A 23545-nucleotide genomic window follows, 5' to 3' on the forward strand; every position below is an offset into this window, starting at 1 on the left:
CTGCATCTGTAACTTCACTGTTATTTAGAATTTTTAGTAGTATCTGACATGCTCAGGAGTGAAGAGGGCATTCTTATTTAGTATTTGTAACATTGAGAGCATTATAAAGACAGTAAATACCGTGATTAAAAAGCAGCACAGGTAGTTTAAAATTAAAATTGAAAACATTAGTAGTACTGAAGATAAAGTTAAATTTCTGTGGCCAGAATTTTACGTTGGTGTCTGCCCTAGTCTTTTAAGTCCTTATTCGGGCAATTAAGTAAAAGCTGGTTGTTTTCAAAGCTGATGATGATCTTGATGTCCACTGGAGTTAGTGGTAGTAAAATGATGTCATTTTTATTTATGGGCTGAACTTGAAGTGTTTGGCTCTTGCTTCAGTATTTTTTGGCCTGCAAGACTGTCAATAAGGCTTACCCTTAGGCTAAGAAATACTTAAAACACCACTAGAAATAATAGGCCCAATTAACCTTTCTGTGGTAAACTGAAAAATAGTTTCTTTATAAATATGTTTAATATAATGAAGACTAGCCTTAAGATTTAAAAAAGCATTCTTTTTTAAATGTATTCCCAAAACATTTTTTCTATGAAGTGCAGCAATTTTATCTTCTGTGCTCATCTCTGCTAGAAATACAACCCATTTTCTTCTTGATCACTTAAAACTGTCGGATTTCTAATAAATGTAAGGAAAAGAAAGAAAAAGTATTCAAGAAAAAGAACAAAATGAGTTATTCATTTGTTGAGCAGGTTAATTTTTTGGTAATTTCTCTTGCTGTCTAATTTCTTGCCTAGACAAATTGAAATTCTCAGTGCGGTGTCCTTGAAAGGAATCTTATACTGGTTGTGTTGGTGCGGGCTCCAGGCACTGTGTGTTTGGTCAACAAGCAACAGTGGGTGGTCAGGCTGTAGTGCAGGACAAGGGCCTGCTGTGCACAGGAAAAAATGTTCAAAGGTGTTTAAGGCTGGTAAGGAAGTCTGCCGCCCTTCAGAGAGTCCAGAGGCTATAGATCAGCCTTCCCTCACTATTGTAGCCTGTGAGAAAATTCACTGTAAGATACATAATGGATGAAAGAATACAGTAACTGTATTCACCTGGTTGCACATTTGTAAGGTCTTTTTTTTTAATCTTGCTTATATATGTGGTATGTATTAGCAAGTCTGTGTAATAACTGGTGTTTGACTTAGCATAGAAGATCACACTGAAAAAACCATTTAGCCTGAGGTTGGTCACTTCTTAACAATTTTCTTTGTCACTGCAAAAAGTACTGGCCCTATATTATCTCCTGATCAACCAGTAGCTTTTGTAAAAAGCCTTAGCTGAATGCTGTGAAAGTGGTGCAGCGGGCTGGCAGAAAATTGCAGAGTGGCTGAAGCTGCGTTACAGAAGGGAGATGCATGACTCCCATGAGAAACCACTGCCTGTCAGGCTGAGAGGGGGAAAAAAAACCAAGCAGAGTTGTGGAGCGATGGATGTTGCAAAACAATTTTTACACTCAATTTAGTAATACTTTTGAAATATGAAAATAAAGCTGCAGTTAAAGATTTTTAAATCAGTAACTGGTTTGCAGATCATGGAAAAATCTATTTTAGGCAAATTTCATGTTGTCTTTTTAATGGAAGCTGTAACATGCTGCGTGCAAAGAGCATGTAGGTAATATTCAAAAAAGTGGGGTCAAGGTATGTACATGAGCCATAGGTACTGTAGGCACATAAGTACCTTGTAGGAACTGCAGTACTGATAAACTTGGAGTAAACCTGCAATTTGAGGTCAGGACAGGTGATTTGATTTACAGAACAGGAAAGCACAAATTAAATTACCTCAAAAAGCATTGTGCTTTCTTTTAGATCTTTATTTTGGTGAGATCTTACTGCACTAGAAGAGAAGAGGTCTTAACAAAACCGTTGAACTATTTATATTTCACATGGCATCTGAATGTTTTAATTTCATTCTACTTGCCTTTAAAATATCTGTGCACAAGAAGTTGAAACCCAGTAAAATCTTTTTTAATTTAAAGCAACGTTAAGATCTTTTGAACTTACTTGCTCTTTTCATGATTTTACAGTTGTAAATGTAATAAAGCTTTAGTTATACTTCTGGTTTGTCATGACTCTTTGGTAGAAGAAGAGAATGTAGTACATTTATTTTTTCTGTGTTTCCTTGGTTAAATATACACTTGGCACTGGAGTCAGTGACAGATATGCTCCATGTAGATGGTATATTTTGGGGAAAAAAAAAGCAAAACAAAAAGCAATCAAAACCAAACACCACCACCCCCCCCAACTTCTGTAATTTCAAAGATGCTGTTTTGTTTTCTTTTTTAATGAAGATGTGCCAAGAATGTATTATTCATGCTGTTTATACAACTTCTTAAAACCTGTTAGCACAGTAAAAAGTTAATTTATTGAAACTTTAGATTGTTGCTGTCCTATACTCAGGATCTAGGAATGTAGAAATAGTATACAAATAGAATAATGAATAGGCAGTAAATTATTATTTGGGTAGTTTATTTAGGTTTATAAATGTTATTGTCTACAGTCCATACTAATATTAAATTCATTGTATTACATTATGCTGCTAAATTTAAGCTGCTGGCTCCAGAGAGGGAACAAGTTGGGATGGGAGAAAAATTGTTTGTAACTCTCACTTTTTTTTTACAGATTTATGCGTTAGTGTGCAGTCTTCAAGCGCTATCTTCTGGTAGGGTGAAAGCAAGATCAGCTTTGCTAATGTACTCCAGATGTTTATTAGTCCTGAGGGTATATGTGCTGTTGTAGTTCCCTGCTGCTGTGTTATACTTGCTTGTAATGCTAGACAACCAATTAAGAAATTAGTTCATGTTAAACTTTCTTTTCCTGGTACGGCTGCAAACTGATGATGTGGTTTTTCTGGTGGAACAAGAGAGTATTCTTTACATGTTTGCTATAACTGGTGAATATATAAACCATTTGGGCAGCGTGGGGTTAGTGTATCAGCAGCAATACAGAATTTTCAGGTTTTCAGCTACCTCAAGCAAATGGTTTTAATTGAACTAATTCACATTAAGATGTTTTGGTAAGTGTGTCTGTTTTTCTTAATTCTGAGGTTTAATTGGCACTGTCATTTTTAGAGACCATCTGTTTACAAGAAATTCCTCATATTAACAAGGTGTTTGAAAGGTGAGAACCTAAATTCTATGCAAAGACATCAGAAGGATGTTTTTTCATGGCTTTTTCTAATTGAAAAAAAAAAAAAAAAATTATTTTTGTGAAAATAACATTGCTGCACTCCTGGTTTTTTGGTTTGTTTGGTTGATTTGGGGGAGGGTTTGTTGGGAGTTTTATTGGGTGGATTTTTTATATATATATATATATATATATATATATGCTTTAACTAGCAATGTCTGTGACAATTCCGATTTGTACTTCTTGGCATGCTTCCCCCTCCTCCCCCCCAAATAAAATGCAGATAAGTTGAATCTGAGTCAAATTCTCATGGAAGCCCAAGAACTATGCAAGGCACTTAAAATTTCTCAGGGTCTTCTATGCAATTTTCTCTTTGTTCTGGGTAGAATCTCTGAAGATATTGAATGCATGCTTTTTTAATCTGGAAAGGAATCAATTTGTTTTGGTTTTACTTCATTCTGTAGGGTTGCTGCAATATTTTCACAGAAGGTAATTACCACAAATTTACAACATTTAAGATACGTTTTAGGAATCATAGGTGTTTAAATCATAAATGCTAATGATCTGTGATCTTACACAGATCTCTGCTGTATGAGTAGTTGCATAGTACATATCTGTAATTAGCTATTTGTACTTGCAGCATACCTGCATACATACCTACTTAACAAAATTTCTGAAGGCTTTAGGTTTTTGCTTTCTCATTATTATTTTGTATTTTTAGTTCATTCAGAAGGAATGCAGTATGTCTATGGCTATGGTGAATGATGTAGCAAATTGGATCTATTTACCTATTGTCTTATAGTATGAACAGTAGTAAGATGAATAGAGGAACGACAGATCAGTAATCACAATGCCACAGTGAAAGGCCACAGGAAATATCTTTAAAACCCATTAAAGAATTATGGGAGGAAGAACTCCTTTCAAAAGGAACTAAAACACAATACTGTCACCTATTGGAAGTTTGTGATACTTAATATTTGAGTTGAAGCCCCAGCTGTTGAAGTAAAGTGACTAGGTATATCTTTACTGCCATGCTGGTCTGACAGCAGCATTAATTCAGAATAAATATCCTTCAAATCCTTTTTACTTTGTGTTACTCTTTAATCTGAGTACTGCAGTGTTACAGCTGGTGCTCTTACTGTGTGGCCTTCCTGTTATTTTAAGTGAATGTAGGTATTGATGGAAAAGATCAAGCAATATAAACTCAAATGTTGAGACTCTCATTACAAAATTCAGCATGAATTATCGGGAGAGGTTTCATCTCAATAAAAGAAAGAAACTTTTTACTGCAAGAACAATGAATCACTGAAATAACCTCCCAAGGGATGTGGTAGAGTGCCTATCACTGGAGGTTTTCCAGATGCAACTGGATAGGGTACTAGATAATCTCATCTAGGCTCTCTTTCCCCTGAAAGGTTGGACCAGATGATCTTTCAAGTTCTCTTCCAACCTGGGCTGTTCTATAATTCTACGAATTGTAATTCATTTAACTTCATTTAGCTCTGTTGCCCAATGTTGAAATAATGTTGATGGTTACTTTCAGAATGTATCTGTAAGGTGAAATGCATAAAGCAGCAATTTAGATTTTAAAAGAAATATTGACAGTGTTACAGTGCATTAGAAAATCATCGTCTGCTCATTGTTATGTGGTTGTTTTCCAAAATGTACATTAGACTCCAAGTATCCACCTCCATTAGATTAGATCATTGCTTATAGACTTGCTAATAATTACTTAGGTATGGTCAGGCACCCAAGGGAAAAAATAATTACTTTTGTTTGTAGATAGGTATAAGTACAAGGTGGTTTTCATATGTGCATGAGTGGACAGTGCTGTTAGTTCATCTGCTTCATGATGGATGGATTCTTTCTACCTGAACTCTGTAGGGGTCAAATAGCTAAGAAGTAGTTGAACACTCTGCCCTTAACTGCTTCAGCTGGAGGCAGAAGAAAGGCTTGCTGTTAAAAGTTTGTTTAGACATACAGAAAAAAAGTGTGTGCCGTGTCACTAGTGGCATAAATACATATCCATGGCTTTCAAGCAATTAATTGTAGGACATTAATTAAAGTAAGAACAGAGAAACATAAAGAATAAAGACTGATATTTCCCACATGGTACTTGTGGGTTTGGCTGTGCTACGAGAGTCAGTAGTGGTGTTACTGAATAACATTAATGTAGATGAACAGTCTAAATAAACAAGGTTAAGAATGTTTTTGCTTGATAACTTTTGTCACAATTCAGAATTAAATTAGAATTCCACATGTAGCATGCAGTTTCATGTCAATTGATGTGCAAAATAATTTTAATTTTATTTTTCCCCTCTCCCTAGGCAGTTCAGTGCTCCACAGCCCCATGTTGGACCTAGACAGTGATGTGCGTCCATCACCAATTGGCCATCTCAGTCAAACTGCTTCATTGAAAAGGGGCAGCAGCTTTCAGTCTGGCCGTGATGACGGTAGGCATCTGGTTTTATTTGGAAAAACAAAGCTGGAGTTCCCTGTGTCCAGTGTGTGGTGTAGTCAAAAAACCCAAACAGAAACCCACACTCTGTGTGTTTGTTTTGGTTTGTTACCAAATAAAATGCTTTTCTTCTCATGCCTTACCATTGCTCACTAAAGAGGTCCTCTGTGTTTTTTACAAGCAAAGAGCAGTTCATAGCTGAAATCTGCTTCTTAAAATGTAGTCAAGGTCATAAGTCTTTTTTTTCCCTATAAAACCAGAATTTATTACTACTACCTTTTGCTATTGTTATACCTTTTGCGAGTATTTGCTGAGATGGCTCTCCTTGCATTTGCTCCTTCTGTGATACTTTATATATCTGGTCCTTGTTCTTTAATTCTGTAAACCCAGAAAGGGAAACAAGGTGTATGACTAAGCTCAAGCAGTGTGTCCACAACCAGCTGAGCCCAGATGTGTCATAAGTGTCTTCAACACCATTGTACAAACAAGTTCAACTCAGGAGTCTTTCAATCACAGGAGATAGAAAACATGTTTTTCACAGGATAGGTCATTTCTTACCTAAGTACATTTTTGCAGAAAGCAGGTATTTATAAAGAGCTTTCTGGCTTTGGTCTTCTTTGATGTTACTCTTCTCCCAGCTCTGCGGACTTCCTTGAAAAATATCTATAAATATCTGTTGTGGGGTTTTTTGAGCAAAAAGAAGAATGAATGGAATCTTTCAAGAACATAGGATGTACAGTTCTCATTATTCTTCATTCTTGTGCTGCCACAGTGTATCTTCACATGCAAGACAAATTGCATCATAGTTTGAGGTTGAATGTATTCAAAATGTAAATTACACAAGTCTTCAAAATAGACATGTATACCAAGTAATTACATTACTGTAACATAAATTACACAGACTCTTCAAAATATAGAGTCTGTTATGAACAGACATCCCTGGTTATAACACTGGGTTGGTGCTACAGCTTTTGGCAAAGATGAAACCGTTTCTTGAAGGAGCTGAAATCTTTTGGTTAGAACTTGGGGTTTGATGGTGTTGCAGAGTCTCTGTTGCTATATCAGTGTTGGCACAACTTCCTGGCACAGTTACAGCTTGTGTTAATAAGAGGAGGTTTTTGCTATTGGGTCTGACCAGTTCTCTTTACAGTCATAAACCAAGACGGCACAACTATCCTATCTGTATCCACAGTAAGAGCGTTGCTAGTCAAGCTTCGAAGTTCTCATGCGTTCTGAACAGATGGATCGCTGTCAGCAGAGTTACACTTCAGTTATGTCAGAGTCTCTCTTCAAATTTTGGGCTTCAGTTGTGATTTTTTGATTTTTTCAAATACTAATCCAGAGTCCCTGAGCTTTCTGGCCATGAGGAGAACAACATTTTGGGTAGTGCAGATTTGTCCACTAAAGAAACGGACCAATTTTTGATCCACACCTTGACAAATGGATGCTGCTGAAGGCATGCTGTGCTTCAAGGAGATTCAAGATTGGCTGCCAACGCAGTAAAATAAATAGTAAGGTTCTGATGAAGCCTGCTAGTTACTTAATGTGCAGCTATTTTTGCCTAACCGTTTCTGTAGTAAATATTCTCTAGCAGAGTAAAGACAAAAAGTGCTATTTTACCCAAGCTTTTTTTTGCATTTTTACAGTTATTTAGATAATGTTTTTAACTTTATCATTTGTAAAAGACCAGACATACACAAAAGACACAAAAACCCCCCACATAAATAAATGTGGACCTCTTTGATTTGTTTTGTGGGGTTTTGGTTGTTTGGGGGGCTTTTGTTTGTGGGGAGTTTTATTTTGATTTATTGTTTCGTTGGTTTTTCTTTTTGGGGGTGGGGGGGAGGTTCGCCAAAAAAAAAAAAGAAGATTCCTTTTCTAAAGTGGACGCTAATTCTTGAGGTCTTCTATCACTGCTGTACTGATACCCTGTTTTGTTAAAGCATCACAATCATTAAAGTTTTAACAGAGGAGGCAGATGGTTATGGAAAAAGTTACCTTTATTTTCTGTGTTAATTAATAATAGTTTTCTGCCCCTGTTCAGCTTTCTCTTTGTCTCCCCTTGCACCTCATTTTGCCCCATGTGATAAACTGAGCAAAGTTATCTGCTGCTAAAATGAAAGCTATTTTCCCGATGTGTTTTAATAGCTGATGTACCAGGAGTGTGAGTAGGTTTATGAAGTGAAAACTTGAGTGCTGTAGTGTTACATGTTAGGATTGTGTTCTACATCCAGGAATCTCATTATATAGTTAGTGATTTGTTCATTCAACAATGTTGGAATCTCCCCTGTTTTTCAGATTAAAGAGTTTGCCAAAGAAATGGAAATGAAGATGAGAGGTTGGCAACTTGCCCCAGGCCACAATGGAAAATTTTTTGAGCTGTAAATAAAGCAGATACTCCAGTTTCCATTGTTTGCCTTAAGCACTAGCTTCTCCTACCAGCCCTGTTTCTTCAGCATCACCATCTCATCATTTGAAACTTCTAATGTCTTGATTGCTTTTGTGTGACCTTACCTTTTTAGAGTGGTTTGAAGACAGAAGATCTGATGAATGAATTATTAGGTGCATTGCATTAGATACCCTTACAAAGGGGCCTATTCTTTATGTACTGTCATAATGCTGGCACTTTGCAAGCATAAGAGATGAGAAGAAAGAGCTTGTATGTGTACACATATACAGACCAGCCTTTAATTCTTTTCATTTTTACCTGAAAGTTTTTATATATACTGTACAGTCACTTGTGTAATACAAAGCAGCAAGCTAGTAGCACTTTTTTAAAGTAGTAGTATTAGTTCAAAGCTTTTTAATTTTGCCTTTTCCGTCCTCTCTTCCCATATTAGCTTGGCGATACAAAGCTCCTCAACAAGTTGTATTTGTTGAGAAGCTGACAAAACTTGTTGTAAGTCAGCTGCCCAACTTCTGGAAGCTCTGGATTTCTTATGTGAATGGAAGTTTATTCAGTGAGGTATGGATTCTTCTATATAAACTACTTTTGAATAACAAAACTTCATAATGATTGTTTGAAGTATAATATTTCACTGGAAGAAGTGAGGACTTGCTTTAATCAGAGAGGTTTATAAAACGATAAGTAGACTTACACGTTTGAGAAATGCTGCTTTGACTAGTAAGGTGTCTTGCAATACTAACATATAGAAGTCAGAATTTTCTTTGTACTTTTGAAAGAATAAAAGCGTACAGTGGAATTACTTAGAATTCTACTAGTGGTGGTGTCTTGTGTGTGTTCCAGATGCTGGAGTCAGTATCTGTAGTTTCACCTAAGTCATAGCTGGCCAGCTGCCCTTCATTAGTGATCTGAAGAAATAGCAAATTGCATGGAGGAGAGATGTGTAAAAGACAAGTCATACAGGGAAAAAAATGTTTTCTTTGGAACAAGAGTACTTATTTCTTGAGCTTTAAGTATTTGGAAGTGAGGATAGGTTCAAGACCAGAGTTGCAAAATGACCAAGGCCCAGAGTAGTACACACACATATACTATAGGGAGTCTAGTCTGGAAGTGCAGTCAGCTGCAATCAGCTGTGCTTCTAGTCCTTCTTGCTCAGGTGATCTGGTTTTTACAAATTACGTGAATATAATCTTGGTAATCCAAGAAGCAGGATAAATAAAAGTAGTGATTCATCACATGCTGCTTTTATATGCATGCTATTAACAGATTTTGAAAGGTTACATTTCATAATTCATTTGATATGCGTAGTTGTCTACCAGGACAGTAGTATATAACTTACCATTATAATTGTTATCAGATAAATAAAATAGCTTTGTGTCACAGAATTACATTATGTTTTACAGAGTTCACTTCTAGTTCTCAAGCCATGTTGTTTGTTCTTCAGAACTGTGGTGATGGTATATTCCCAAGGAGCAAGTCTGACAAACACTTGATTGAAGTGTAATGAAAGGCAACTCTCTGTTCCATCAACAGATGATAAGGCAATACTTCACAGCTCATCTACATAGCTACCACTGTGGAAGTCTTGATGAGTGCAGTTTGGATTTATTCATTCTGGGTCCTAAAAAACTCTAAAGACCAGGTCTATATAGAGAGGTAGAGATGGAATATTACAGTGCAGGTGGAAAACAGTCAAGCTTTTGGACCTGCATATTATTCAGATCAGCTTCTGTATCCAACCTAAAAGTTTGTGCATCTAAAACTTCTCCATTTAGCTGTTGCTGTATCATCTCATTTTTTGAGATTGTTTTTGTCTTGCCATTTTTACAGTGTCCTGCTGTGCTTAAATCCTCAAGTCCTCACAGCTACAGTATTCCACTATGAAATTATCCCTAAAGCAGAACTGCAACCTTAGATTTCTACGATTCCTTGCAGCTTTAGTGGAAAAGAAAACAAAAACCTTGGGAAAAGGAAATTTGGAAGCTTATTTTGTCATTTTCCTTTTCTCTAACTGAAGAATGAATTTCTCAAGCAGTCGTTCTATTTATTGCCACTACAAATCTGAGTATAATGTTTTCATGTGGTTATACTAACAGATAATATAGTCCTTTATGTGTTGAACACAATATACAGAGCATTATAGCTCCAATGAAATGGATTCTATTTGTGATCCTCATCTTACATGATAAAATCAAGAGAAAGATATGACACTCATAACGTTCAGTGAAGGAAGTAGAATCAAGAATAAACCTCAGTACTGTCGACTTTCACAAAAATAATTAATTTCATAAGGGAAATGACAGCCTTTATTTCTGGAAAGTAGATTTTATAAATTCACCTGTTAAGTTATTGTGATTTTTATTTTTCCCTGAGTACAATGAAAAAGAAAGCAATTTCTAGAGAAACTGAGACTCGAACTGTAAACAAGATTGAGAAATTCTGCTCATGAAAATGACTGCAAGTGGAAAATGCAATGATCTTATGTCATGCCTGAAAAAAACATTGTTTCCCAAACTGGGGGGGGGGGGAGGGGGAGAGGTAGTTTTCCTGTTAGTCTTGAAGGTATATCTGCTCCTCTTTTGTTGGGCCAGATTCTGAGCTTGTGAGAAATTAACCCCCATTCATTTGATTTCTTCTGCTCCTTTAGTCCTTACGGAAGTCCCCCAAGTTCCTGGGGAGAGAGGAGCAATGGTGCCCTCGGTTCCTTTTGTGTGTTCTGCATGCCACAGTCAATCCAGGTTAAGTGGGAGGAGGGGGATAGCATTAACTGAAAGACTTCTAGAACACCTAAGATTATCAGTATATCGCATTCAAGACTTAAGGTTTATATATTACAAATTGTAATTGTCCATGAAGAAATTTCTTCTCCCATGTCACTTGCTATTTATTGTCATTCAGGAAGCAAGGTGATTGCTACAGTTTTTTAGGACTAGTCTTGTTAAAGTGGTGTAGAATGTCATTTCAGTTAGCTTCTTAAAGACTTAAAGACATTTAGACATTTTAAAAATGTGGAAAGAATTTCCCCTCATGTAAATTTCAAGCTGTATTTTTCTCTTTTTCAGTTTTTAGGTTTTGGGGGGTTTGGGGCATGTGGGTTTTTGAGTTCTGAAAGGTTAGCAATATGTCTTAAGATACTGTCAGTTAAAGATTTACGTGATATTTTCAACAGTTTAAAAAGTTGAGTTCTTTGAATCACTCTAGGTGAAGTCACATATGTGAGTAGTAACCGTTGGTCTTACCACAATATAGTTTTGGTCTGTCTGTGCTGGAGAGGTTTAAGATTGGTCTTCAGCAAAACCACAAAGGAAAAAAAAAAAAAAAATCAAAGATCTGTGAATTTTTTGTTCTTTAATCCAGCTGTAAAACAGTGTGAATTGTAAGTTGCTAGGTGAGGCTTAAAGGAAAAAGCTTATTTTCTTTTTAAGGCAGTAGAAGAAAGAGGTGGGTATTCTATGCAGCAATAACTCTTGTTCTTCTTGTCTCAAATTGTATAATTCAGAGCTTAAAGTGTAAGAGTTTCATAGCTATGTATTTTCCAAAACTGTTAAGCAGTTTTGTTTTTCTCTGATTTTTGCTCGCTTCAAATTGTTTTTTAACTTTAAAATCTATAATGCTTTAGCTAAATATGGAACCTGGAAAAAGACAGTATTTTCAATTAACTATTTACAAATAAACCGATTCTCTTTGAGAATACTCTTATGATGTTATTGCACTTCTTGTCCAGTAGATGTTGCTGTACAAACATAAAATAGGAGATTTTCTAACTATAAAATTGTATGTCTGCACTTAACCCGGCATCTGAAATAACTTTTTCAGTTTAATTTAGTGTTCTCAGTAGACTCTAGAAGGCTAGAACTACAAACAGGAAGACTGTTAGTCAAACCATGTTTTTCTTCAACTGTAACTGTCTTGTGCAAAGTGTACTCACGTTCCTCTGTTTTCAAAGAAGCGAACAGTCCATGAAGATGCTGATTATTTTGCAGAGTCTTTTTTACAGTTAGTTGAGTTACTTAAAGAGCATTGTCAACAACATGCTATTCCTAAAAACAAACAAAAACCCCTCAACCCTCCCCCACACATGTTACAATTTCAAATTGCCCTCATTCCAAGAAGTGTTTCCCATTTCACATCAATGTCTTTCTCTGGGCAGCTTCCAGGCTGAGAAAATAGTTTCTTCACATAAACATGATGCAAATTTGGACTATGCATGTTTTGGCTGTCGTTAATATTGCAGCTTTGACCTCATGAAGCTCATATTTCTTGAGTGACTCTTATGCTTGTCTCTGACTTTGTTTTAAATACACGTTGTTCCTCAGAATTAAATGTTAGCACACTGACCTACAGTAAGTAGAGTTTATTGAGATATATATTGTCTTTGCTTGTTGAGATGCCATGAGTTATTTTTTATAATTGCATCGTAAACTCACTGGTTTTCACTTCTTCACTTTGACACCCCCTTTTTCAGAATTATTTTAACAGTGGTTATGAGATACTTACACTTTGAATTTTCTTATTTTCACAAGACTGCTGAAAAATCTGGCCAAATGGAAAGATCAAAGAAAAATGCAAGGCAAAGACAAAATGATTTCAAGGTAAGTTACAAGGAGGGAGGGGAGGATCTTGCTTTCTTTTAGTTGTTCTTCATAGCAAGGTACTTTAGTGTCACCACCTTGAAAATCAGATTTCTTAAATCTTCTGTGTGCCCTTATACCTTCTTCTCCTTTACTCTCAGAGTGTGAAGTCACCTGTAAATCATACATTCCAAGCTATTGTGTATAGTAAGTACATGGCTGCTTAAGTACCTTGATAAAGATTTTTGCTGGATTTTTCTTTCCTTTCTTCTGATGCAGAAAATGATTCAGGAAGTGATGCACTCTCTGGTAAAACTTATCCGTGGAGCTTTGCTTCCATTCAGCCTCAGAGAAGGAGAATCAAGACAGTATGGTGGCTGGGAGACGAAATCTGAACTTTCTGGCCAGTGGCTAACACATGTTATCCAGACAGTAAGGTAAACGGATCTGTGGACCTACAAAACGATGCTATTCCCAGAATATGTGTGCTTTAAGACAAATTGTTTATTGCGTTAACCTGAGTAATGTTAACATTTTTGAAAATAGGATTACAAAAAAATTACTTATGGCGGATTGAGTATTCTGTGTGCAAGTGTAATTAATAATGTCTCAAGATGTAGCCTTATTACGTATTGATATATTCATTATATTTCCATAGCATCTTATGAATAAGTTTGAATGAGACATTTGTGTGGTGCAAATGAATGAATGACATGAATGAAACAGGATTTGTTCCTTCAGGATAGATAGCAATTATCTGCTTCATTTGCTAAGCGTCTTCCCCACTCTGCCAAAATGGGTGAAAATAGCATGCTTCTCACGATAGTATCATTCTTAAATCTTAATTTACTTTTACAGCTGTGTTTTGGGAAGGTGATACTCCTTCCTGCTTATAATGTCATTCTGCTTATAATTGTGTTTGTTTACAAACTTAGTAATATGCATATAATTAATTACAAAAAGTCTCCTTAGTATATATAATTTGCTTCCATTTGTCTACGGAGTATGTAAGATTATCATCTTTTGGAAACTTGAGTAATACCTGGAAATAATACTGTATGTTCTATCTGCAGTTTCAAAGTAGGTAACAAACAAAGCACAGAGAAAGTGGTATAATCATTTATAGGTACTCTTATTTGCAGATGGAGCTAGCAGTGATACATGCCTGTTGTCAAGTCTGCTTAGCACTTTCCCGAAGTCTGTTGCCAGTTACATTATCTGTATTTTAATCAGTTGGGGGCTGAGGGGGAAATCCATGTGAAATTTCTTATTCTAGCTGAATTTTATTGAAAGCTTTCAATTTAAGAAAGAGTTAACTTGGCATTTGATGAAAGGTGTAAAGGAGCAAGGGAACAAGCTTTGGCAGCACTGTTGCGCTTTTATGAGAAGCAGTCCATTCATATTTCACTAAAATTCTAGAATTTTACACTTGCATGTATGTAATGTTGGCTTGGAAATTTAACCAATAGGTTCTCTAAAGGTTGGTTGTGCTTCAGTCCTGCTATCCGAGGTATGATCCAGGCTGAGGTTATAGGATAAATGGAGGCTCTTTTTCAGAGAATCTCCTCTTGCTTTCTGGTCACTGCCCTGGTGATGAACAATTGTACTGAGAGCTGGGGAAATTCTCTCTCCCTCCCACTCTTTTCCCCACCTCATGTTCTTACTGATGCCTGTGCTGGCGCTTTATTAAAGTGAGCTAGACTTTAAAGTGGTCAAAAGTAGAGAAGAAAAGGGGCAGTTTGGAGAAGAGGAACTCAAAAACCCGTGGTGGGGTACCAACCAACTGCTGACCAGTCAGAAATTTTTGCAAGTGCTGCAAATACTTTTGTTTTGAAGGCCCCACACTCTGACAATCTAATAAATTCCTATGACTCACACCAGCAATAAAGATGAACTCTTCTCATGAAGAGTCATTTGTTGCAAAGTTATGCAATAACTTAAATCTTTCTTTTCATTTCTAACATGAAGTCATTATGAAGCACAGGTTAGAATTTTAGTCAGTCATCTCACAAATGATTTACTGTTTTCTGCTTGTATTTAAGAATGCTAAAACTTACAAAACTAGACAAGGAGTTGTAGTTACATCTGTGTGATCTTAATTTTTCTACTTGTTTATATGTATCACGCAGCTTAAAGTGGGGTGGTTGCGCAGTCTTTCTCTTGTACCCTATTCTGTCATTGCTCAGTATGAATACATTCCACAGGATAAATTAGACCTATGGGATAAAGAGAAGCTGTTATTGGCAAGACTTTTGCCTTATTGTAAGGATAGAGAGGTATGTATTTGGTAGGGTGAGTTATATTAGGAAAAAGATGATCTTAGGGATGTGAGAGCTATGTGCTCCCTTAGAAATTGAATCAACTCTATGTACAGGACTTCTGTGCAGCCTAAAGTCACTTAAACTTCTCACAGATGGGTACTTACATGGCTGAGATAGTGCAGATTTATGTAATCTATTAATGCAGTAGTTATGATGAGCAGAGAGCAGTCTCATTAATGGTAGGTTTTGATGGTTTATGCCCAAGGGGTAAGGAACTGGAGCCTACAGATGGATGATTAGAAATGTTCTGCTTACTACTCAAACTTATTTGCTTGCGCCTTCTTACTCCTGTTCTTTGACATTTTCTAGTACCTGGGCTTTGCTCAGTGTTAGCAGTAGGGCAGACAGCAATGATAGTATTTGAATTGTCCTTGCTTAAATATCCAAGAGTTGAATACAAGCAGTGAACCTCACTTTGTGCCCCTAATTAAAGTCTCAGCACAACTGCAGCAGTTAGTTTCAATTAAAAGCTGAAATGTCATTACTTGCTATTTCTGAAGCAAAAATGGAAATTAATTTTTCCATCCTCGGCTATAGTAACTGGTGAACGTGGTCAGAGCTGGGAGCAAAACAGCAAATGAGTTCACTCCGCTGGTGAGGTAGTAGCTGTATCTTGGCTCCTTAAATGTGCGTACTCTTGGCAATCTGATGCACAGCCGCACCATCATTTATGACAGCTTGGTGTCTGTTTATGTTGTAATGCAGGTAAACAATATCTCAGAAACCCTGTTGTGGACTTAGGATTTGCTGAATCTAGGACATATGTTCATATACACAGAAAATGTCTAAAAAAAAAAAAAAGAAAAAAGTTATATCAGCTTAAAAAATCCTGCAGATTTACACTGCATTCTAACTTTGTTTGCTTTCCAGGCTTAGTTATGAGTCTCTAACTGCACTCGAGATACCCAATGATATGCTTCAGATCATCCAGGATCTTATTTTGGACCTTCGTGTACATTGCATTATTGTGACCTTACAACATACAGCTGAAGGTAATAGAAGGCTGCAGGTCTCATTGCTTACTATTGTGCTTTTTTGTCTCTGATTAGGCCAAATCATGTTCTGGAAGATAACCATGTCTGTTACAGATAATGTACTGGCAGTGGACTCCTCTGAATTCTGTAATATCGCACAAGTTACTCAAGTATTTCACTTTTCTGACAGAAATGTGTGTTATGAGTCTTTTCTTCCCTTAGTCTAATGAATACAGTAGTTTAGACCTGTTTCCTTTGCATTGAGACAGTTTTACAATGCAAGTGATTTACCTCATGATACAGCTTTTCTATATTGGAAATATAATTTATTTTCTTTTTTGAGTTCTTCTATAAAGTGAAGAATTAAATAAGCAGTGTCCCACCCCCAAAGAAAAAAAAGACAACAGCTCCTTATGAAGTATTTTAGTTGTCCAAGGCCTTTTGATAGCATTATAATCTCCAGGATTCCTGTTGTGTACACAGCTTTTGCCATAAATGTTACTGGCCTTGCAGTCCAGACACGTTCTCTAAATCTAATGTGACTCTGTGTGCATTAGAGGCCATTCATCTTCCTGTCTTGTAGTCGACACTGAAACTTAAATGTGAATGAAGTAAATCTTCCAGAACTAAATGCCTCACTTCAAATGAGGTCAGATTGCTTTACTAATTCACTTACTGTTTTTTCCGAAAGACTAATTACCCTCAATGTTAAAGAAAGAAAAAAAAAAAAAAAGGCTTTTTTGATCTTGCAATTTAATTAGTTTTTAATTTTTAACATATGTTTCGTCATTATTTTGTAGGCTGACATGAAGCTGTTTTACTCACGCCTTAAGTGTACTAAGTGCTGGTGACTATGTTAAGCAAATTTTTAAACCTCTGGCGAAAACAAATCATGAGCCCTCTGTGGTTTAATTGATACAGTATTGATATGAATTGTATCCTGGATTACTTTATTAAATACCATTTCAGCATTATTTTTCTGCATTAATATCAAGCTAGTTGACCATACCAGTGTATAGGTTGTCTTGTCTCATTAAAACTCCATACAGATAGCATTACCACTATTTCAGATTTCACTTATAGTATGAGGAAGTCTCTTTTGCTTTTCTTCCCTTAGCATGATTGAGATCAACTCTATTTTTATTTTTTTTTTTTTTTTTTTTTAATGCTGGGTTAAAAAGTTTGGGGTTTTCTAATTGTAACATGGAGATGGTCCTATTAGACTGGCTGCCCTCTGTCTAAGAATTGAGTGATTCCTTGGATGTCTTGACTGTTGCAAAGGAAGGAAGTGTCTAACTCCAAACCGTTTTGCTGACAACCCTTAGCTTGTTAAATCTCTAAGCTATCCACCTAACTTTCCAGTGCGGTCCAGAGTACTCCAGTACATGATTAATGAGGAAGCTCTCTGCTGTCATACTGGCTTTGCCTTCTTGTTGCATCACAACAGTAGCCCAGTTCTTTGTTCAGATACAGAGTTCCTGCTTCTCACATCCTGATTGCCAGCCATGTATATTCCTCCAGTGGAGGAAAAACTCCTGTGGTAGTCTGTACCTTTTTTATAAAAGCAAATTTACCAGTCTGTGTGTGAATTCGTCTCTATTTGTTCTGAACATCTCTATTCATACTTTTCTTTCTTGAATCAAAAGAGATCAGATCCCTTAAGATGCCCATATGTTATGTTGGTTCTCTTTCATCTAGCCATTTATAGTAGCCTTCCTTGACTGCTGCTTCCATCCCCTATCAATGAAGAAATTCTATCTATTGGCTGTAGCATTAAACAGGAGAAGAGAAAATATGCCTGCCTGTATGATAACTCTTATTCTGTATTGTTGCACTGTGTGCCTTATCTATGGGACCTCCTTTTTTTTTTTTTTTTTTTCTTTTTTTGTGATGTACCACCTAAAACACAGTTGCATATGTTGAATGTGTTTAGATAGTTTTTTCTGGAGAGAACCAGGTTAATTTGGCCCTTGGATAAACTGTTACTTTTAGGGAAACAGTGAAAGAACAATTAATGAATATTCTCATGGAGCTATATAAAAGAGTCTCAGGTGCAGTTATAGCTGTAATATATAAGTCAAAAAAGTTCCTCCTGGTCTTGAATCTCGCCTCCATAATCTCCCTGAAACGTGCTGCATAGGCTGCTGATCAAAACTTCAGTGTCATCTCTTTCTGCATGTTGCAAGTTGGTAAAGGCATTCAGATCAGTTAAATTTTTTAATAGAGCACTCTAGCTATTTAAATAGGACAAATCTGCCCACACCCAGGGTTTTCTTCTTGTCTTATGATAAACACATACACTCACAGTAGCCCTGAGAAGCAGCCTGTGTTCTTTCCCTCTCATGTGTGATCAGTGGTCATAAAGGTCATGAAAGGCAAATTATGTGAGTGCCAGACTAGATGGGTTTTACATGAATGTTTTTGACTGGAATTTGATGAGCAGTGAAATACGAGAAGGAAAATTGTTTATTTTGTATTTGTATCAGCTCAGAACTGAATGCAAAAGTGAGCAGCCACTAAAACATGTAAAGGCTGACCAGTGCAATCTAAAGCCTCACAAGAATATTGCTTGAATTAAGAGGTTTACTAAATAAGGAAATGAACAGAGTTGTCATTCTGCACAATCCCTTAATACTTTTTATACTTACAAAGCCTATACTTCCATTAGATGTAGAATTGCAGGGTATGGCACCATAACTAAGCTTCTTAATTTAGCTAATTAAAGCACCAAGATAATGAAGATACCTTTCAGCATGCATTAGTTATCCTTTTTTCTTAGATTTTGGGAAGAGATGGTAATTCAACAAAATTTTCGCTTATTTAAAGGGAATTTCATGAGATACAGACAATTCTGATGAGCAACCTGTGTATGAAAAACTGTATGTCAAAGCCCCCACAAACTGCACATAGTTAGTTGTTTTGTTCTGTTTACAAGTTGAATAAGCCCCCCAGAAAGCAATGATGCAGAATGCATGTGTCCATAGAGGAATTTTGTTTACAATACAGGAGCTTTAGATTCACATCCTGACTTAGCTTCTGCTAGCTTCAGTAAGCCTATAGAAGTTGGCACCTTCTGAATAAAGAAAAGTGTGCTTTTTGTATATGCCTTCATGCATTTTTGAAGAAAGTCTAGCACCGTGGGTCTTTGACCCTTAGTGAGGACACTGTGCCCTTTTATAGTAATTACGTATGAATTAGATGTTGTCCATTCTGTCTTTGATAAAATGCTAGCCAGTTGTTCTTTCTTTTTTAATAAAGAGCTGGAATATAATAGAGACTTGGGTTGTTAAATGCAGTATTTTGTTGTGATTAAAAATTTACAAAAATAAAAACAAAGCCCAAAGCCTTCACAATATTGCTTTAATTTTAAGCTTTCCAGTAAAAGATGTGCTTCATGCAGCTCTTGCCATATATCATAGATATGCTTCTCTGTGATGTCAGCAGCATACCATGTATGAGTTCCATTCTTAGTCATTTGAGAATGCTGAATGCTTTGAAGCTTTTAGTGCTTTTTGCTTGTGTGCCTAGTCATTGCAGTCCCAATGTCTGTGGTTTATCTTTTCAAGTTCAAGGAGTTTTTAATAATGAAAATGAATACCATTTCCCTCTCCCCACTCCCTTCCCCCTCTTGCTCTGTCTTCCAGATATAAAGAGGTTAGCTGAAAAGGAAGACTGGGTTGTTGACAATGAAGGTTTGACATCGTTGGTAGGTATTCCTGTGTCTTTCGTAGACACTTTCTTTGAAGCTGGTCTGTGTCCTCCAAAACCTGAAGTATTTTGGACTTTGTCTATATGTGTGTATACTGGTATCTATAGTGGGTTTTTTTAAATATGGAAATACAGGAAGATAAAAAATACAGAATTGTTTGTTTGAATGGTTACTTATTTACAGCACTCTTAACAGATCCCATCACCAAACATTTTTTTTCCGAACTTTTCAAAAGTTTTCATTTCTACTTCTTTAACTATTCTATCTGAAGTAAATTTATGCTACTTACTAGACAGCAATATTTTTTCTTGTTGCTGTTTTGCACCTTTAAAAGCACAAATAAAAGCTTTGTAGATTTGTGCCATATACTGAGAATCAAAAATAAACAATTAGACATCAAGATACGTAGCATGACTTTCTGCCTTATGTAGGGTTATTTAAATGCATCAGTATAATTACCGCTGACATCTAGCATGATTTTGCTGAGGTATACAATAATAGCTTTCATTGTTAAGCATCTTATTTTAGGGATGGTTTACTGAAGTAAAAAATTGTTTTTGAGGTCGCAACAAGTTCAGTTCCCATCAAAATGCTTCATAATTTAGTAAGCACACTACCATGGAATTGGTCTGTAGCTAAATAAATAGGTCACTTATATGTTATAATGAGAAATTGAACTGAAAAACAACTAATTTAGGAGATTGCCTACACACAAACAACAAATGACTTGAAACCAAATTCAGATAAATTAGTGAGATGTTTTCTGGAAATAAACAGTAATGAGTAATGCCTAAAACCCAGCAAGCACGTTGTAGGTGTGACTTAAAAACAATCTGCGAAAGCAGAAAAGGCCTGTGGGAGGGAGAGTTGCTTTGTGTATATTATCTAAGAGAATGCTCCACAGACTTCTTTAGCTTTTCTTGCTTGCTTCTATAAATACACATTTGAAGCTGAGTAGGAGGGCATTAAGCAATCACAATATACACGTTGTTGGGTGATTGTAGTATTATAACCAGCTATACAGCTTCTGGTCTTGGTTTCAGTTGCCACCGACTTGAGCAAGTCCCTTAACTTTCCTGGTTTTCACTTTGTTTCTTTATGGTTTTGCTGTATCCTAACCCATCTTTGTTTAAAAAATACTTAGGTCTTTTTTGTATTTAGAAATCACCCACTAATTCCATCTATACAGCACTTCCCCAGATACCTTTGAGGCCAAGATTGAGACATGCCAGATTTTAATGGTAGCAGTTGATTGTTTTGTCATAGCAGGGTTATTTATATACTAAACAGAGTTCATTGTGGTAATATTATAGCAAAAATTGTAACAAAAGTTAACCAGTACAAAGAAGGGCCACGCAGTCTCTTTGGGGATGTTTTAGGCATAAGATAGAAACTGTATTTTATGTTTGCAGGAAATACTGGTTGCTAACCCCTTTAGCATTTATATTCCAGATAAAAGATACAGTAAGACACAGAACCAGCTTTCCTTGGTTTCATAATATCCAAAGAATAACATATCTGAACAGCTTTCTTCTCCTGAGGTGTGATGTTTTGTTCTGTGGAAACAAAACCCAAGAGCATTACTTTACTGCTGGTCTTTTTCTTTTAAGCGGGTCCAAAAATGATAATTACAGATTGTCTTGGTGGCTTTTTTCATGATTTTCAGGTTGTCATGCAGGCATCACTTTCATGATCCACCTTCACCCCAGCAGTTACAGAAATAAAAGGTGCTCCTAAGCCTAAAGTTGGTGACATTGCCATAAACTACCTACTGGATGAAAAGTGGGTTTACATGGCTGAGAAGCTCTTTTGTCCACCTCCTTGATGCGAATCTAATAGGATGATGTCCCTCTTTTCTACAACAGTGACACCTCTCTGCTACACACTGCCCTGCATGATAGCTTCCTGCCTAATACCAGCAGGCAGCCTCATCTGAAAAAAAAAAGTGTGACTTATCAGGGAAGAGAGAAAGACGAGGAAAAACTGACTGATGATTCTGATGCTGTGAACTTGTTTGCACTTTCAGAGTGAAATTGACACATGCATCAAGACATTGGTGCTTCAGGTTTGGAAACCTGAAGGTAAAAAAGTAACCCCAATCCAGTGGGTGTTTTTCCTCTATGTGAAATCAATTTCAGTCTGGTTTCCTTAGAAACTTTTTGCTGGAATAAAATGCAGAAATATCAGATATCGCAGGTGAAATTCTATCCCAACTTAGATCTAGGAGGGGAAGAAGGAGAGTGTCACAGGCATCTATAATGTAATTGCCAATCTATGCTACCACAAACAAGCTATAAAAATCTTTCATGACCCTTTTAGAGGAGGCTGTTTGATGCAGAAATGTCTTGTTCAGGTAAGAAAATGTGCATTGACCTATTGTAATAATTCTGTAGAGAGCTTAAGTACAAAAGGACATCACTACAAAAGGGTCCTCTGATAATAGATGAATTGTGAAATTTTTTTTTATTAATTTTTTTTTTTGGTTGGTTGGGGTGTTTTTTAGTCTCCACCCCCTATCTTATGTGGGATAATTTGGAAATAAAGAGCTTACTGTGTGGCATGGAAGTTTCTATAATTTTGTGTAGTATACATTTGACATGCTAAAGCTAAAAAGTCTTTTGCCTTTCAGCCATCCCAGTTTGAACAGTGCATTATACATGCCTTGCAATCTCTTAAAACTGTCCTAGACTGCAAACCTGGAGAGGCCAGCGTAAGTTTTGGTTTATGCTTTTATTTTTTTTCTTTTTATGCTAATTACTATTGGGTTTCAGAACAAGAACTTTCAGAGAATGATACAGAGATATAGATTTCCTCTTTTTTTATCATGGACACCCTTTTCACTGCTGCTAGCTTTTACAATTCTGTTTGTTTCCTTTGCTAGGGGTGGTTGTGTGTGTATGGGAAAGATTGAACCTATATTTAAGTCTTTAAAGCTGTTCTTTTGAAAAACATGCTACTAATGTAATTTTCAGATAGCAGAAGGTATGACTTTATTTACATGACAAAAAAAAAAAAAAAAGGAGGTGCCATTCCAAGGAGTTACTCTTCACTCAGTGCTACATCCAAATTACTTGCAGAACTTAAATTCAGTTTTTCACTTCTAAGTCAGGAGTCCTCATTGTCTCCACCACTTAATACCTTGAGGCCCCAGCTGATTGTGATACCGATGTTTTCTTTCAGGTTTCAGTGATCTGAGGAAGTTTAATACTTTTCCAAAATCCCTTAGGCTCCTTTGTGGGTATTGTTTCTCCTCCCTTATTTTCATTTTTACAGCTGGTTTGTCTAGTTTCTTAACGAACATTATTCAAAAGAATCTGCAGTGCATGGGGAATCCTTCTTCTTAAGGTGCAAAGATCTTTTAAAAAACAAAGATCTTTGAGAAAACACTTTGTCGCAGCATCCATTCCTACAATTGTGTCGTCTCTTTAGGGATAGTATACTCAGGCTTTCCTTGAGAATAAGCCCACATGAAGCTATTCTGCTGAAATATTATGCTTGCATCTTCAGGTTTTCCAGCAGCAGAAAACACAGGAGGATGTGTGCCAGCTGAGCATTGGGATCATGCAGGTAACTCAAGCACTTCTAAGTATGAAATTAAGTGATCAACAAAAATGTGCCCACCTCCCAAAAGGTAGCTTAAGTTGATGACTCTGTTATTCCTCTGATATGCTCTGGAAAACTGAGAAATGTTTGTCTTTAAAAGTATGTAGAGCTTACTAGCTGAATCTGATGATATTAAATCCTTAGAGGGTGATATATTCAAGTATTTTACTGATTGTGACTGTTGAAGATTTTTCTGACAGTTGAAAGACACTTGCTGAGCTGACATCATTTAACATTGATATACGGCAGTAAAAAGGAGCAATACTGATTTTCATTAGCTAAACAGCTAGCTTTTAATTTTTGTATTGGAAGCTAATATTCTTTGTAGCAAAATCTGATTTTTATT

General features: G+C 36.3%; 1 protein-coding gene across 3 annotated transcripts in view; it reads left to right on the plus strand.

Annotated features, from left to right (window-relative positions):
• The window catches only part of EXOC2 (exocyst complex component 2), a 125463-nt gene that overhangs the window by 57592 nt on the left and 44326 nt on the right, over nucleotides 1-23545 (plus strand). For all 3 annotated transcript variants that reach the window (XM_030477213.1, XM_030477220.1, XM_030477229.1), the window contains exons 12-19: nucleotides 5487-5612; nucleotides 8458-8582; nucleotides 12545-12613; nucleotides 12872-13029; nucleotides 15784-15905; nucleotides 19532-19593; nucleotides 22226-22306; nucleotides 23104-23163. In XM_030477213.1, coding sequence (XP_030333073.1) covers nucleotides 5487-5612; nucleotides 8458-8582; nucleotides 12545-12613; nucleotides 12872-13029; nucleotides 15784-15905; nucleotides 19532-19593; nucleotides 22226-22306; nucleotides 23104-23163 — 803 coding nt within the window. The remainder of the gene's footprint in view (nucleotides 1-5486; nucleotides 5613-8457; nucleotides 8583-12544; nucleotides 12614-12871; nucleotides 13030-15783; nucleotides 15906-19531; nucleotides 19594-22225; nucleotides 22307-23103; nucleotides 23164-23545) is intronic.

Source organism: Strigops habroptila, chromosome 1, assembly GCF_004027225.2.
Source record: "Strigops habroptila isolate Jane chromosome 1, bStrHab1.2.pri, whole genome shotgun sequence".
In the NCBI taxonomy this organism is placed as follows: domain Eukaryota; kingdom Metazoa; phylum Chordata; class Aves; order Psittaciformes; family Psittacidae; genus Strigops; species Strigops habroptila.